This window comes from Lissotriton helveticus, chromosome 11 (assembly GCF_964261635.1).
Source record: "Lissotriton helveticus chromosome 11, aLisHel1.1, whole genome shotgun sequence".
In the NCBI taxonomy this organism is placed as follows: Eukaryota; Metazoa; Chordata; class Amphibia; order Caudata; family Salamandridae; genus Lissotriton; species Lissotriton helveticus.
Genome location: NC_136072.1, coordinates 799,909,216 through 799,924,657, shown reverse-complemented (window position 1 = coordinate 799,924,657; position 15,442 = coordinate 799,909,216). Strand labels below are relative to the sequence as shown.

Here is a 15,442-nt window from a genome sequence, read left to right as displayed (position 1 = left end):
CCAAAAGGAGCCTTTGTTTTGAACTTGATTATTAAGCGTGACTCTAATCTCCTCAACTTTAATGTCCGATTGCCGCCTCTTTCATGGTAAGGGATTGCTGCAAAACCAAAGTACTTGATGTTTTCCCAATTGGTTTTGTGTTGGGTATGAAGATGTTTAGATATGGCATAGTTCATATCCTTTTTGTGGATTGCTCTCAAATGTTCCAAGATTTTCTCCCGAAGAGGACAGATAGTGCTACCAATGTAGCACAGGCCGCATGATTGAATGTACTTGCGGCCTGCGCTACATTGGTAGCACTATCTATCCTCTAAATCAAGGTAAGAAAACCTGGGTATCACTGATGTGTCCATTAAACACTTAGTTAAGATCATTGGAATTAAGAAAAGTTATATATTCCTTGGCCGAGGAACACGTTCCCTTCCACATGATGAATAAATCATCTATGCAGCGGGCCCAAAGTGTAACTGTGTCCAGCCATTATTCGGGTATCTCTCTCCAGGCCACGTGCTTCTCCCACCAGCCTACGAAAATATTTGCATAACTGGGGGCGGAGCACATGCCCATTGCGGACCCTCGTTGCCGATAAAGTTGCCCAAAGATGAAGATATTATTTTCTAGGCTGAACTTGGCCTTCACACAACTAACTGTGAGTTTCACTCCATTCCAATATGGCACCCATTATGATCCCTTAGGCCTTCATCCCTTTCCTGCACTCTCATCCGATCACATGATTCCTCCGGCCAATCAATGCACTTATCGCCCTACTTGAGACTGAGCCAGTCTCATTTCCTTCTCCGCATCCACGGAAGCTGACCCCCTGTGCAGCACGCCGCATACTTCGGCCATAGGTAAGCACGCTACCATGCCTCGACCCCAGCGCATTGCATTTTTTCCCCCGTCCCCTATTTTTAGCCTCCGCAATTTCCTTTCAGGCTATCACGCTGTTTGAGCACACGCTCCATCCCTGAGACTCCTTCTATACGCCCCATATGACCTAAGACACGTAGGTGAGTGACCGTTAGCTGCTCCACACTTGGGCTCTCAGAACGCCTTTGCTCTCCCCTTCGCGCCTTGGTCCTCACATTATTTTTCGGGCTATGGCGCTTGGAGCACACACAACTGGCTTCCACACCCCACTGAGGTTATCTAAGCAATTGTCCGACCGACTGTGGCACTAACTACCGCTGCAACAGCTGGTAAACACCTATACCCCTCCCTTCGCAACTCTAGTTCCAGGATTCCCTTGAACACCCTCCCCCCATAACTGGGCTCTCCCTCTAGGACCATTCTCCGCACTTCCCATAGTGTGTATTCCCCCCACTCGGCCACCTGTACTTGCGCCGTCAAGTAAGGACTTCCGCTTACCCTATACAATCCAATCCACATGTAATGATTACTATTCCCCCAGTATGCATGTGACCGATACTGTGCTAGCTCTAGTTACCCAACTCCCTTGTCACCACGCACGGTTATTCCTACATGCAATTGTAGACAAATTTATGTGATCGGCACCCTGCTAACTCTGTTTACCTAAATCTCCTTGTCACCACGCACGGTTATCCCAACATTTTATTTCCCACAAAGTCACTGCGTCGTTTCCTAAGTATTCTCTTCACCGAGTCACTGCGTCATAATTCTTATGCTGGACACCATGTCACTGCGCCATTTTATTTCCTCTGTGCCAAATGAATCTTACTATGTCATATAAATGCGTTTTGCAAATTCTCTTATGGTGCAACTGTATTCTGACTTGCTCGCCAACTATATGAGGTTGCGTGAACTTAACATACATCTTCCTAATTCTTTCCTTTTTATGTTTCCTCCCCCCTTTTTTCCCCAACTAATGTGAATCAATAATATAGTAATCTAAGGCACTTATAAACAGGCATGCTTATTTGATGTCCTGAAGATGATCCACTCATTGCTCACTTGGATTGAAACGCCGTCGACACCCTAAAATGTCTTATACATAAATGTGATGTTACCATTTACTATGTAGAGGCGTTCCTTGCGATTTGTTTACCTAATTGATGAATTTTTTCTTGAAAGCAAACCGTGAGCGTTGCCTGAGCCTCCCTTAAATGTTCCCCAAACTGTATGTTTCTATGTTTCTGTAGTAGGATGCAGGCTTGTGTCCCACTCTCAGTATCTTTGTTTGTGCATATCTTAAAGAATTGTTGATAAATTAAATATTGAACCTCTGTCCGGCTGGACAAGTTTAACCAATACACTTTTGCAGACAGCTGAACTCTCATGTGAAATACACTTCAAAGTATTAAAAAATATCACCCACGGTGCTGAGATTACTTAAAATGGGGGAGAGGGGGCCATGCCTCCCCCCCTCTATGAGCCACTATCAGCCCATGGGACCCTGTCCTTTGGGCCTGATTTTTTTTTTTTAAGGTGGGTGCCCTGGTGCGCTCCTAGGGCACCCACCATATGGTCATTAGGGGCAGCGGCGAGAGTATTGAAAATACTTCCATCAAGCAAGAGCAAACACAGGTTTCCCTGCCAGTGCAGGCAGGGAAACCGCTATATCCCAGGAGTGGGCTCTCCTGGACATAGCTTGCGAGCCAGACTTGGCGGATGTGGTCCCCGGGGATCATTAATGGCTCAGGCTGGGGGCTGTGTGACCCCCTCCCTCAAAGTAATTGGCCCTAGGAGGTAGGCTCCACGGGGTCTTTAATGGTCACAGGTCACCCTCCTTATTTTCTTCAATTTTGGCCTCAGGGCTGGGCTCTCCATTGCCTCTGGAGGCTCGGGGAGACGGGGTCGCACAGCCCCCCCTTTGCATGTAAATACATATTACCAGGGTGTGAGCTCCTGAGGGTATCTGAAGGCTTGGGATGGGGGCACGTGGGCACTATCCCCACGTAAACAAATATCAACCCCAGGGATGGGCTCCCTGATACCTGTGGAGGCTTGGAGAACGGAACCAAACAGCCCACCTTTCCCATATAAACAAATTTCGGCCCCAGAGGTGGGCTCCCCAGGGCCTACGGAGGCTCAGGGAGGGGGCCCACAGCCCCGCTCCCCTTTATGAACTATGTAAATGTGACCCAGTGACCAGTTTGTTTTTCCCCCCAATCCAAGGGGGTCCCTCGGGATCGCAGCATTTTTTGCTGATTTTATTTTTCCTTTTTGGCCCCAGGGGAGCCCTTTAGTCCCCACCCCATGGGGCATAGGGGCCAGGCTATCCCTGCCCTGCCACACTTATATTTTATTTTTTAAACGTGTTCAGGACAGGGAACTTAGGGCCAGAAGTACGACCATTCCATTTTGCGGGTCGCAAATTGTGATTTTTTGTGACTCACAAAACGGAATGCACTAATGTGTCTCAGACACTGTTGAAATTAATCCAGGACTCAAGTAATTTGATAGAAGTTTATTCTCAGCACAGCATTATAGATTCAGTCCCTGGTAGCTCCAGATGCAACTGGCAACTCCAAGATTCAGTTCCCTAACCACCACTTCAGAACATGGAATACATTAGAAAGAAAACATTTTGCATGCTCCAGCTGACCAGGAATAATATGATGTAATAAAAGGAGTAAAGGTTAATAGACATAAAGAAAGTGTATAGGAGATGTAACATAGCCCCCTTATTAAGATTAATTAATGATACAACTATAATGATACTCAAATAAAGCCATTACATTTATTTGGTCTATATCTTATGCGATCTGAACGTTTGACTCTTGAAGCAACTGAATCATCACAATTCCTATCAGAAACATTGATGTCAAAATGATTGCTTATACTGGAACTGTTGTTAAAATTATTACATTTGGCTATTCTTTTGACATTCCATAATTTTCCATCCTGAGTAATTACAGAATTACTAAATACTTTTTTTATTTGAATGGGTTTTCCAAATTTGTTCAAACCTTTATTCATCAGTCCAGGTCTTAAAATCCTGACCGAGTCTCCCACAGCAAAATTGTGAACTCTAACTTTCCATTTGTCATTATACCATCTCATAGTCTTCCTTTGTTTAGTTTCAACTCTCTTAGCAGTGTCATGCACACATTCTTTACAATCTAGTTTTTCCTGGCATATATTTTTAAACCACCATGGACAAACCTTTGATGCAGGATCTCTTCCTTTGAGTAACTTAAACGGACTAAGTTCTGTCGTGGTATGAGGCGTGATGTGATAAACCCATAATTTTTCTCTTAAGGAGTTCATCCAATGTCCACCTGCTTTTAAATCATCAGCTACATAAGATTTCAACACTCTATTAAACCGTTCCACTTGACCATTTTCATGTGGTTCATACAACGATGTACATTTATGTGTTATACCATATTCTTTAAGGAAATTCTCCATTTCTAATGAAGTTAATTGTACTCCATTATCTGTAACTAGCGTGGAAGGACATCCCTCACGTACAAAAATGTCCTTAAAAAACTAAATAACTGCACTTGTGGTAGCTTTAGATACAAATTTTATCTCAGGCCATTCTGAGTGGTAGTCAATCATGACTAATGCAAAACGTGAATTGTCTGGTAAATCCTTGAATGGACCTGAATGTCAAAAGCTACCTTTTGCCATGGTACTTCTGGCCATTTAACTACCTTTAAAGGTGGAACATAAACCTTCAGCATTTTTTCACTTGACACACAGTCATGACATTCTCTGACCACTCTTGTCTATAAACGTATCCATAGCTGGCCACCCAAAAAAACTCCTAATTAAGCGTTTCAAGGATGATATTCCAAGGTGTGTTTAATGAGCCAATTTGAGGATGCTATCTTGCATGCCTTGTGGAGGAACACATTTTCCTGATTTAAATAAAACAGTTCCTTCAAATTCTAGTTCCTCAGCCACTTTGTAAAACGGTAATAATTCTTCCCTAATCAAATTCTTTCTAGGCCACCCATACATTACATTTCTTGTTAGTTCATCCCACCTATCATCCAATTATACACAACTGTTCTACTTCTCTTCTGTAATTCCTGGAATTGTTCACCAACAAAATCACTATTGTGACAACAAAATCACATTCTTTGACAAAATCAACCTTGTCTTGCTCACACGGTAACCGAGAAAGAAGTCAGCGGTAACTTTTTTTTTCCTGGCACATACTCTGTACTAAAATTATATTCTTGTAGTCTAGATGTCAACCTTGCAATCCTAGCTGTGGAGTGCCAGCCACCACCTGTGGACAATATGTTAACTAATGGTTTGTGGTCAGTCCTGAATGTAAACTTAATACCCCAGACATATAATCTGAAATGTTCAACCGCCCACACACATGCAAGAAGTTCTCTTTGTATTGCTGCATATTTTCGCTCACAATCATTTAACGTGTGTGAGGCAAAAGCAACATTCCACTCTTCTTTCCCTTCTTTTTGTCCTAGTACTCCTCCTAAGCCATAAAGACTAGCATCAACATTATACATTCTTTTTCCATCCGAAAAGGTTTTAATGTGGGTGCATTAACAATATCTCTTTTTATACACTCAAAAGCTTCCTGTTGCTCCTTTGACCACTCATACTTTTCATTCTGTCTTAAGACTCTCTAAGGCTCCATTTTAGTTGCAAACCCTCCTCAAATTTGCTAAAGTACTCACACATTCCTGTAAAGGATAAAAGCTGGTCTTTATTTGTTGGCGATAGAGCTTGAACTATAGCATCCACATTTGTTTTCTTTGGAACTACTCCATTACCAGATATGGTTTGTCTCAAATATTCGACAGATCGTTCAAATAACTTGCACTTGTGTGCTTTCAATGTGAGACCATGGTACTCAAATCTTTTGCAAACTTCATTTAAATGGTTTAGATGCTCATATTCATTTTTTTTAAAAATGTCATCCTGAAAACATTTAACGTATTCATCAACATCCCTAAAAATTTGGAACATAACTCTCTGGAACACTGACGATGCTGACGCCAGGCCAAAAGGCATTCTAGTATACTGATACAACCCAAACAGTGTAATGAAAGCTGTGAGCTTTTTTGATTTTTCCATTAGTTCTATCTGGTGGTATTCTGAACTTAGGTGTAATGTGGAAAATATTTGAGCACCTTTAAACATCGATACCACTTCATTAATATTAGGTAATGGATGGCAGTCAATAATAATGTTAGAATTAAGAGCTCTCAAATCCACACATACCCTCAATTTCTGATCAGGCTTGTGGACAAGAACAATTGGTGAAAACCACTCTGACGATTCAATGGTTTCAATAATGCCCTCATCAGACAATTCTTTTAGCATTTCTTTGAGTTCTTGTCTTATATTAATTGGTACTCCTCTAACTTTTTGTTTGATTGGTATTGCATTTTCTTTCAAAACGATTTTATGAGAAAAGTTCTTTAATTTTCCTAATTTATCACAAAAAACTTTGCTAAAATTATTCAGTAAACTTCTTTCTCTTCCATCTGCCTTGTTATCAATGTTAACTACTGAAATTTCATTAACTAAAATGTCATCACACAATGAAATAGGTTCACTAGACCTTGCATTGAGTTTTATGCCAAGTTTATACTGATCACGCCATCCTAAAACATTAACCCCCTTTTTTGTGATATACAGTTTTATACATGCACTTCTAAGCTTGAAATGTAAATCTACCTGAAAGAAACCTTCAACATCAATTTTTGTACCATCGAAGCTTTCTGCAATAATATCAGGTGGTTGTAACATATTAAGTTGCATATGTTGGCTCAACTTCTCATGAAAGTATTGGCGTGTAATAATTGTCCATGGAGAACTCGAGTCTACCATCAACAATATTTTAACCCCATGTATTCAAAACTCACTATTGATTGATTTCATAATGTGGCCTGGAACACCATCAATAATTTAAAACCACAAAACCTTTGTCTACCTTGGATTCACGCTCTACCACATTTGAGCTAGTATCATCATTGCTTGTTATATAGGACACTGCTCCACGTGTTTGTGTAAAGTTTTGTCTATGATCTCTACATACACTAGTGAAATGTCCAATTCTGCCACAGTGTTTGAATTCTTTGTTAATTGCAGGGCATCCTGGAAATGAAGCTATGTGGGATCTATTACCACATCTGTAACAAGCGCTAAAATTGCTCATAGTATTATTCCTTTTGTGAAATTGATTGTGTATCATTCTGTTGCTATTGACTTTAACATTATGTGCAAAACGTGTATGTTGTTGTTCATTTTTTGGTTTAACATAGCATATTTCTTCCTCTACAGTATTTTTGCTTGCATTCTGTTTAACAACTTCCATCCACTTTTCCGATTGTTCCAATGCTTTAGCTTCAGTAATGGCTTCAGCTAAACTTGGATCTCCCATTACCCGTAATTCCTCTTGGATCTTTTTGTTTTTAACATGTACAATTATCTGGTCTCTTATCTCATCTGTAAATAAGCCAAACTTTCAATGTATAGATAATGCTCTCAACCCTGTTAGAAAATCGTCAAATGTTTCATCCTCTTTTTGTGATCTGGTATAGAATTTAAATCTGTTTAAGGCAATGCTAGTTACAGTTTTAAATATGTTCTCCATTCTTAATAACGCTTCAGCGTAAACATTAATGTTGTCTCCACTACCATCACTTTGAGATGTGATTTGCGGTAATGCTCTAAAGATTACCTGTCCTTCAGAACCCAGACAGTGTAGAAATATGTTTTTTTTTTCTTTCAGCCCGCATACGTTCTCCATCTATGGCCTTCATACATGTAATACATTCTTCCGTCCACCTTGCCCAAGGCATGGGCGGATCACCCTTTGACTGTAAAAACTTTGCTGGGGGATCAAATTGCATGTTGTCACCAATTATCACAATGAATTAGAATACTTAAGTAAATACAGCGTAATGTAAGTGGAAAATGCACTCTTAAACATATTGTATAAACAAATTAAACACTTTTAGTCATAATATATAAACTAATTACCTTGAAAAATGCAATTATCTTAAATCTTTGAACTTAAAAAGAATTGTCCTGGTTCCCCTGTAGAAAAAATGATTACTGCAGTGCTGAAGTTAACATGCCGTTTTTGTTATCTTTAAAATCGTAGCACTTGGCAAACCTGTGATTCGGTTACTACGGTAACCAAAATGGCCCGCAGTGACGTTGCACGTATTTGAGCATACGTGGTTTGACGTTCGTGACGTATACCGCTGAGCCTTGCTGCATGTTGATCGTGACGAAGGAAGGGGAGAGAACAAGAATGCTTCTCCATAACTTGGAATGTCGTGTGAGTAACGCTGCCGATGCACGAAGAGAAAACGGTATGGCAGTTGTTTACTTTTGAGATATATAGGGTTTGATGGTCAGCTTCGTCGTTATTTACTTTTGAGTTATGTGGGTTTTGATGGTTAATAAGGATCCAAAACAATTTCGCAAAAAACAGTGCAGGATATGCCGATAATGTTTCCTTTATGAAAGAGGCAATTAACATTAATTCGATTTGCACCACGAAACAGAAAAACTTTCTATGAAAATTCTGCAGAGTCAGTCAAAAACAATCAAAGATATCGCCACCGAAAATGGAAGCTCAAACACATTTCTTTACTTCTTTTTGAAATTCAGTTCAGCGCAAACTCCACGAACAGTTTCTTAAACATTAACACAAAGGTAATGCACCTAGAGAGCCTCCACTTTCAATGCCTTAAAATTTAGCATTTCAAACACCAATAATCGTGAAAGTCCCGCTGGTGCAATCAGATCACGTTAAGCATAAAAACTGCAGCAGGTGCTATTAATACACATGGATGTAATTAAACATTGGTGATAATATTGTTAAATAATTTGGAATAAAGACTATCCTGCCGCTGGTGCTATCACTGCACAATAGTAGTTAAAACAGCCGCTAGTGTTGTTCAAAACACGTGTAGATGAAAATGAAGTAAATTTAAATATTTCAAAATCCGTGGGTTAAAGAAACACTCTGTACCTGTGCTGATTAAATGACTGGAGTGGTTCTTCTCCCTCGTCGCCAAAATGTTGAAATTAATCCAGGATTCAAATAATTTGATAGAAGTTTATTCTCAGCACAGCAATATAGATTCAGTCCCTGGTAGCTCCAGATGCAACTGGCAACTCCAAGGTCCAGTTCCCTAACCACCACTTCAGAACATGGAATACATTAGAAAGAAAACATTTTGCATGCTCCAGCTGACCAGGAATAATATGATGTAATAAAAGGAGTAAAGGTTAATAGACATAAAGAAAGTGTATAGGAGATGTAAAATAGCCCCCTTATTAAGATTAATTAATGATACAACTATAATGATACTCAAATAAAGCCATTACATTTATTTGGTCTATATCTTATGCGATCTGAACGTTTGACTCTTGAAGCAACTGAATCATCACAATTCCTATCAGAAACATTGATGTCAAAATGATTGCTTGTACTGGAACTGTTGTTAAAATTATTACATTTGGCTATTCTTTTGACATTCCATAATTTTCCATCCTGAGTAATTACAGAATTACTAAATACTTTTTTTATTTGAATGGGTTTTCCAAATTTGTTCAAACCTTTATTCATCAGTCCAGGTCTTAAAATCCTGACCGAGTCTCCCACAGCAAAATTGTGAACTCTAACTTTCCATTTGTCATTATACCATCTCATAGTCTTCCTTTGTTTAGTTTCAACTCTCTTAGCAGTGTCATGCACACATTCTTTACAATCTAGTTTTTCCTGGCATATATTTTTAAACCACCATGGACAAACCTTTGATGCAGGATCTCTTCCTTTGAGTAACTTAAACGGACTAAGTTCTGTCGTGGTATGAGGCGTGATGTGATAAACCCATAATTTTTCTCTTAAGGAGTTCATCCAATCTCCACCTGCTTTTAAAGCATCAGCTACATAAGATTTCAACACTCTATTAAACCGTTCCACTTGACCATTTTCATGTGGTTCATACAACGATGTACATTTATGTGTTATACCATATTCTTTAAGGAAATTCTCCATTTCTAATGAAGTTAATTGTACTCCATTATCTGTAACTAGCGTGGAAGGACATCCCTCACGTACAAAAATGTCCTTAAAAAACTAAATAACTGCACTTGTGGTAGCTTTAGATACAAATTTTTATCTCAGGCCATTCTGAGTGGTAGTCAATCATGACTAATGCAAAACGTGAATTGTCTGGTAAATCCTTGAATGGGCCTGAATGTCAAAAGCTACCTTTTGCCATGGTACTTCTGGCCATTTAACTACCTTTAAAGGTGGAACATACACCTTCAGCATTTTTTCACTTGACACACAGTCATGACATTCTCTGACCACTCTTGTCTATAAACGTATCCATAGCTGGCCACCCAAAAAAACTCCTAATTAAGCGTTTCAAGGATGATATTCCAAGGTGTGTTTAATGAGCCAATTTGAGGATGCTATCTTGCATGCCTTGTGGAGGAACACATTTTCCTGATTTAAATAAAACAGTTCCTTCAAATTCTAGTTCCTCAGCCACTTTGTAAAACGGTAATAATTCTTCCCTAATCAAATTCTTTCTAGGCCACCCATACATTACATTTCTTGTTAGTTCATCCCACCTATCATCCAATTATACACAACTGTTCTACTTCTCTTCTGTAATTCCTGGAATTGTTCACCAACAAAATCACTATTGTGACAACAAAATCACATTCTTTGACAAAATCAACCTTGTCTTGCTCACACGGTAACCGAGAAAGAAGTCAGCGGTAACTTTTTTTTTCCTGGCACATACTCTGTACTAAAATTATATTCTTGTAGTCTAGATGTCAACCTTGCAATCCTAGCTGTGGAGTGCCAGCCACCACCTGTGGACAATATGTTAACTAATGGTTTGTGGTCAGTCCTGAATGTAAACTTACTACCCCAGACATATAATCTGAAATGTTCAACCGCCCACACACATGCAAGAAGTTCTCTTTGTATTGCTGCATATTTTCGCTCACAATCATTTAACGTGTGTGAGGCAAAAGCAACATTCCACTCTTCTTTCCCTTCTTTTTGTCCTAGTACTCCTCCTAAGCCATAAAGACTAGCATCAACATTATACATTCTTTTTTCATCCGAAAAGGTTTTAATGTGGGTGCATTAACAATATCTCTTTTTATACACTCAAAAGCTTCCTGTTGCTCCTTTGACCACTCATACTTTACATTCTGTCTTAAGACTCTCTAAGGCTCCATTTTAGTTGCAAACCCTCCTCAAATTTGCTAAAGTACTCACACATTCCTGTAAAGGATAAAAGCTGGTCTTTATTTGTTGGCGATAGAGCTTGAACTATAGCATCCACATTTGTTTTCTTTGGAACTACTCCATTACCAGATATGGTTTGTCTCAAATATTCGACAGATCGTTCAAATAACTTGCACTTGTGTGCTTTCAATGTGAGACCATGGTACTCAAATCTTTTGCAAACTTCATTTAAATGGTTTAGATGCTCTTATTCATTTTTTTTAAAAATGTCATCCTGAAAACATTTAACGTATTCATCAACATCCCTAAAAATTTGGAACATAACTCTCTGGAACACTGACGATGCTGACGCCAGGCCAAAAGGCATTCTAGTATACTGATACAACCCAAACAGTGTAATGAAAGCTGTGAGCTTTTTTGATTTTTCCATTAGTTCTATCTGGTGGTATTCCGAACGTAGGTGTAATGTGGAAAATATTTGAGCACCTTTAAACATCGATACCACTTCATTAATATTAGGTAATGGATGGCAGTCAATAATAATGTTAGAATTAAGAGCTCTCAAATCCACACATACCCTCAATTTCTGATCAGGCTTGTGGACAAGAACAATTGGTGAAAACCACTCTGACGATTCAATGGTTTCAATAATGCCCTCATCAGACAATTCTTTTAGCATTTCTTTGAGTTCTTGTTTTATATTAATTGGTACTCCTCTAACTTTTTGTTTGATTGGTATTGCATTTTCTTTCAAAACGATTTTATGAGAAAAGTTCTTTAATTTTCCTAATTTATCACAAAAAACTTTGCTAAAATTATTCAGTAAACTTCTTTCTCTTCCATCTGCCTTGTTATCAATGTTAACTACTGAAATTTCATTAACTAAAATGTCATCACACAATGAAATAGGTTCACTAGACCTTGCATTGAGTTTTATGCCAAGTTTATACTGATCACGCCATCCTAAAACATTAACCCCCTTTTTTGTGATATACAGTTTTATACATGCACTTCTAAGCTTGAAATGTAAATCTACCTGAAAGAAACCTTCAACATCAATTTTTGTACCATCGAAGCTTTCTGCAATAATATCAGGTGGTTGTAACATATTAAGTTGCATATGTTGGCTCAACTTCTCATGAAAGTATTGGCGTGTAATAATTGTCCATGGAGAACTCGAGTCTACCATCAACAATATTTTAACCCCATGTATTCAAAACTCACTATTGATTGATTTCATAATGTGGCCTGGAACACCATCAATAATTGAAACCACAAAACCTTTGTCTACCTTGGATTCACGCTCTACCACATTTGAGCTAGTATCATCATTGCTTGTTATATAGGACACTGCTCCACGTGTTTGTGTAAAGTTTTGTCTATGATCTCTACATACACTAGTGAAATGTCCAATTCTGCCACAGTGTTTGAATTCTTTGTTAATTGCAGGGCATCCTGGAAATGAAGCTATGTGGGATCTATTACCACATCTGTAACAAGCGCTAAAATTGCTCATAGTATTATTCCTTTTGTGAAATTGATTGTGTATCATTCTGTTGCTATTGACTTTAACATTATGTGCAAAACGTGTATGTTGTTGTTCATTTTTTGGTTTAACATAGCATATTTCTTCCTCTACAGTATTTTTGCTTGCATTCTGTTTAACAACTTCCATCCACTTTTCCGATTGTTCCAATGCTTTAGCTTCAGTAATGGCTTCAGCTAAACTTGGATCTCCCATTACCCATAATTTCTCTTGGATCTTTTTGTTTTTAACATGTACAATTATCTGGTCTCTTATCTCATCTGTAAATAAGCCAAACTTTCAATGTATAGATAATGCTCTCAACCCTGTTAGAAAATCGTCAAATGTTTCATCCTCTTTTTGTGATCTGGTATAGAATTTAAATCTGTTTAAAGCAATGCTAGTTACAGTTTTAAATATGTTCTCCATTCTTAATAACGCTTCAGTGTAAACATTAATGTTGTCTCCACTACCATCACTTTGAGATGTGATTTGCGGTAATGCTCTAAAGATTACCTGTCCTTCAGAACCCAGACAGTGTAGAAATATGTTTTTTTTTTCTTTCAGCCCTCATACGTTCTCCATCTATGGCCTTCATATATGTAATACATTCTTCCGTCCACCTTGCCCAAGGCATGGGCGGATCACCCTTTGACTGTAAAAACTTTGCTGGGGGATCAAATTGCATGTTGTCACCAATTATCACAATGAATTAGAATACTTAAGTAAATACAGCGTAATGTAAGTGGAAAATGCACTCTTAAACATATTGTATAAACAAATTAAACACTTTTAGTCATAATATATAAACTAATTACCTTGAAAAATGCAATTATCTTAAATCTTTGAACTTAAAAAGAATTGTCCTGGTTCCCCTGTAGAAAAAATGATTACTGCAGTGCTGAAGTTAACATGCCGTTTTTGTTATCTTTAAAATCGTAGCACTTGGCAAACCTGTGATTCGGTTACTACGGTAACCAAAATGGCCCGCAGTGACGTTGCACGTATTTGAGCATACGTGGTTTGACGTTCGTGACGTATACCGCTGAGCCTTGCTGCATGTTGATCGTGACGAAGGAAGGGGAGAGAACAAGAATGCTTCTCCATAACTTGGAATGTCGTGTGAGTAACGCTGCCGATGCACGAAGAGAAAACGGTATGGCAGTTGTTTACTTTTGAGATATATAGGGTTTGATGGTCAGCTTCGTCGTTATTTACTTTTGAGTTATGTGGGTTTTGATGGTTAATAAGGATCCAAAACAATTTCGCAAAAAACAGTGCAGGATATGCCGATAATGTTTCCTTTATGAAAGAGGCAATTAACATTAATTCGATTTGCACCACGAAACAGAAAAACTTTCTATGAAAATTCTGCAGAGTCAGTCAAAAACAATCAAAGATATCGCCACCGAAAATGGAAGCTCAAACACATTTCTTTACTTCTTTTTGAAATTCAGTTCAGCGCAAACTCCACGAACAGTTTCTTAAACATTAACACAAAGGTAATGCACCTAGAGAGCCTCCACTTTCAATGCCTTAAAATTTAGCATTTCAAACACCAATAATCGTGAAAGTCCCGCTGGTGCAATCAGATCACGTTAAGCATAAAAACTGCAGCAGGTGCTATTAATACACATGGATGTAATTAAACATTGGTGATAATATTGTTAAATAATTTGGAATAAAGACTATCCTGCCGCTGGTGCTATCACTGCACAATAGTAGTTAAAACATCCGCTAGTGTTGTTCAAAACACGTGTAGATGAAAATGAAGTAAATTTAAATATTTCAAAAGCCGTGGGTTAAAGAAACACTCTGTACCTGTGCTGATTAAATGACTGGAGTGGTTCTTCTCCCTCGTCGCCAAAATGTTGAAATTAATCCAGGATTCAAATAATTTGATAGAAGTTTATTCTCAGCACAGCATTATAGATTCAGTCCCTGGTAGCTCCAGATGCAACTGGCAACTCCAAGGTCCAGTTCCCTAACCACCACTTCAGAACATGGAATACATTAGAAAGAAAACATTGTGCATGCTCCAGCTGACCAGGAATAATACGATGTAATAAAAGGAGTAAAGGTTAATAGACATAAAGAAAGAGTATAGGAGATGTAACATACACATTTAGCAATTTCCAATGGGGTCACAAATGACCTGCTTCATCAATATTAAGGAGGCAGATCGCAATTTGTGACCCATTGGGCCTAGCCTACAATCATAGGGATGATGGCCTGCTGGGGATGGCAGTCTACCATGTCTGTGTTTGCTTTTTAAATAAAGCAACGTTTTTATTCCCTAATGCAGTCCGTTTTTCTTAAAGGAAAACGGGATTCATTTAAAATAAAAAAATGAAAAGTTTTCTTGTAATTTTTTTCAAGGGCATGCATTGGTCCGTGGGAACACTGCCTGCTCCTAAAAAATATATTCGCTGTTAAATACAAAGGGGAAGGGGTCTCCTGGGAACCCCTTCCTGTTTGCGACTGGCTTATCATCAATTTGAAATTGGTGGTAACTGCGATTGTTTTGCGACCCACATTTGTGGTCGCAAAACAATCGTACATCCCCCTGCGACTCGCTGTTAGGAAGGGCCGCCCTTGGCACTCCCCTTCCTAATTGCTACTCGCAAACCTTATTTTGTGAGTCAGTAATAGGTTACCGACTCGCAAAATAGTTTGTATATTTTACAACCTTTTTTAGTGGTCTCAAGCGGCCCGATTTTCTGTTTGTGACCGCTACAAACGATCGTCCATCTGGCCCTTAGTCCCACGTG

General features: G+C 38.8%; 1 protein-coding gene across 3 annotated transcripts in view; it reads left to right on the top strand.

Moving 5' to 3' along the window:
• Positions 1–6,963: 6,963 nt before the first annotated feature.
• Positions 6,964–15,442, top strand: part of LOC144791964 (protein transport protein Sec24C-like) — a 336,072-nt gene continuing 327,593 nt past the window's right edge. For 2 of the 3 annotated variants that reach the window (XM_078666821.1, XM_078666819.1), the window contains exons 1-2: positions 6,964–8,197; positions 13,614–13,793. In XM_078666821.1, the coding sequence (XP_078522947.1) occupies positions 13,731–13,793 (63 nt within the window). In that variant the 5' untranslated portion in view covers positions 6,964–8,197; positions 13,614–13,730. Of the gene's footprint in view, positions 8,198–13,111; positions 13,794–15,442 lie in introns of those variants that run through there. The other variant, XM_078666820.1, reaches the window with a different exon arrangement.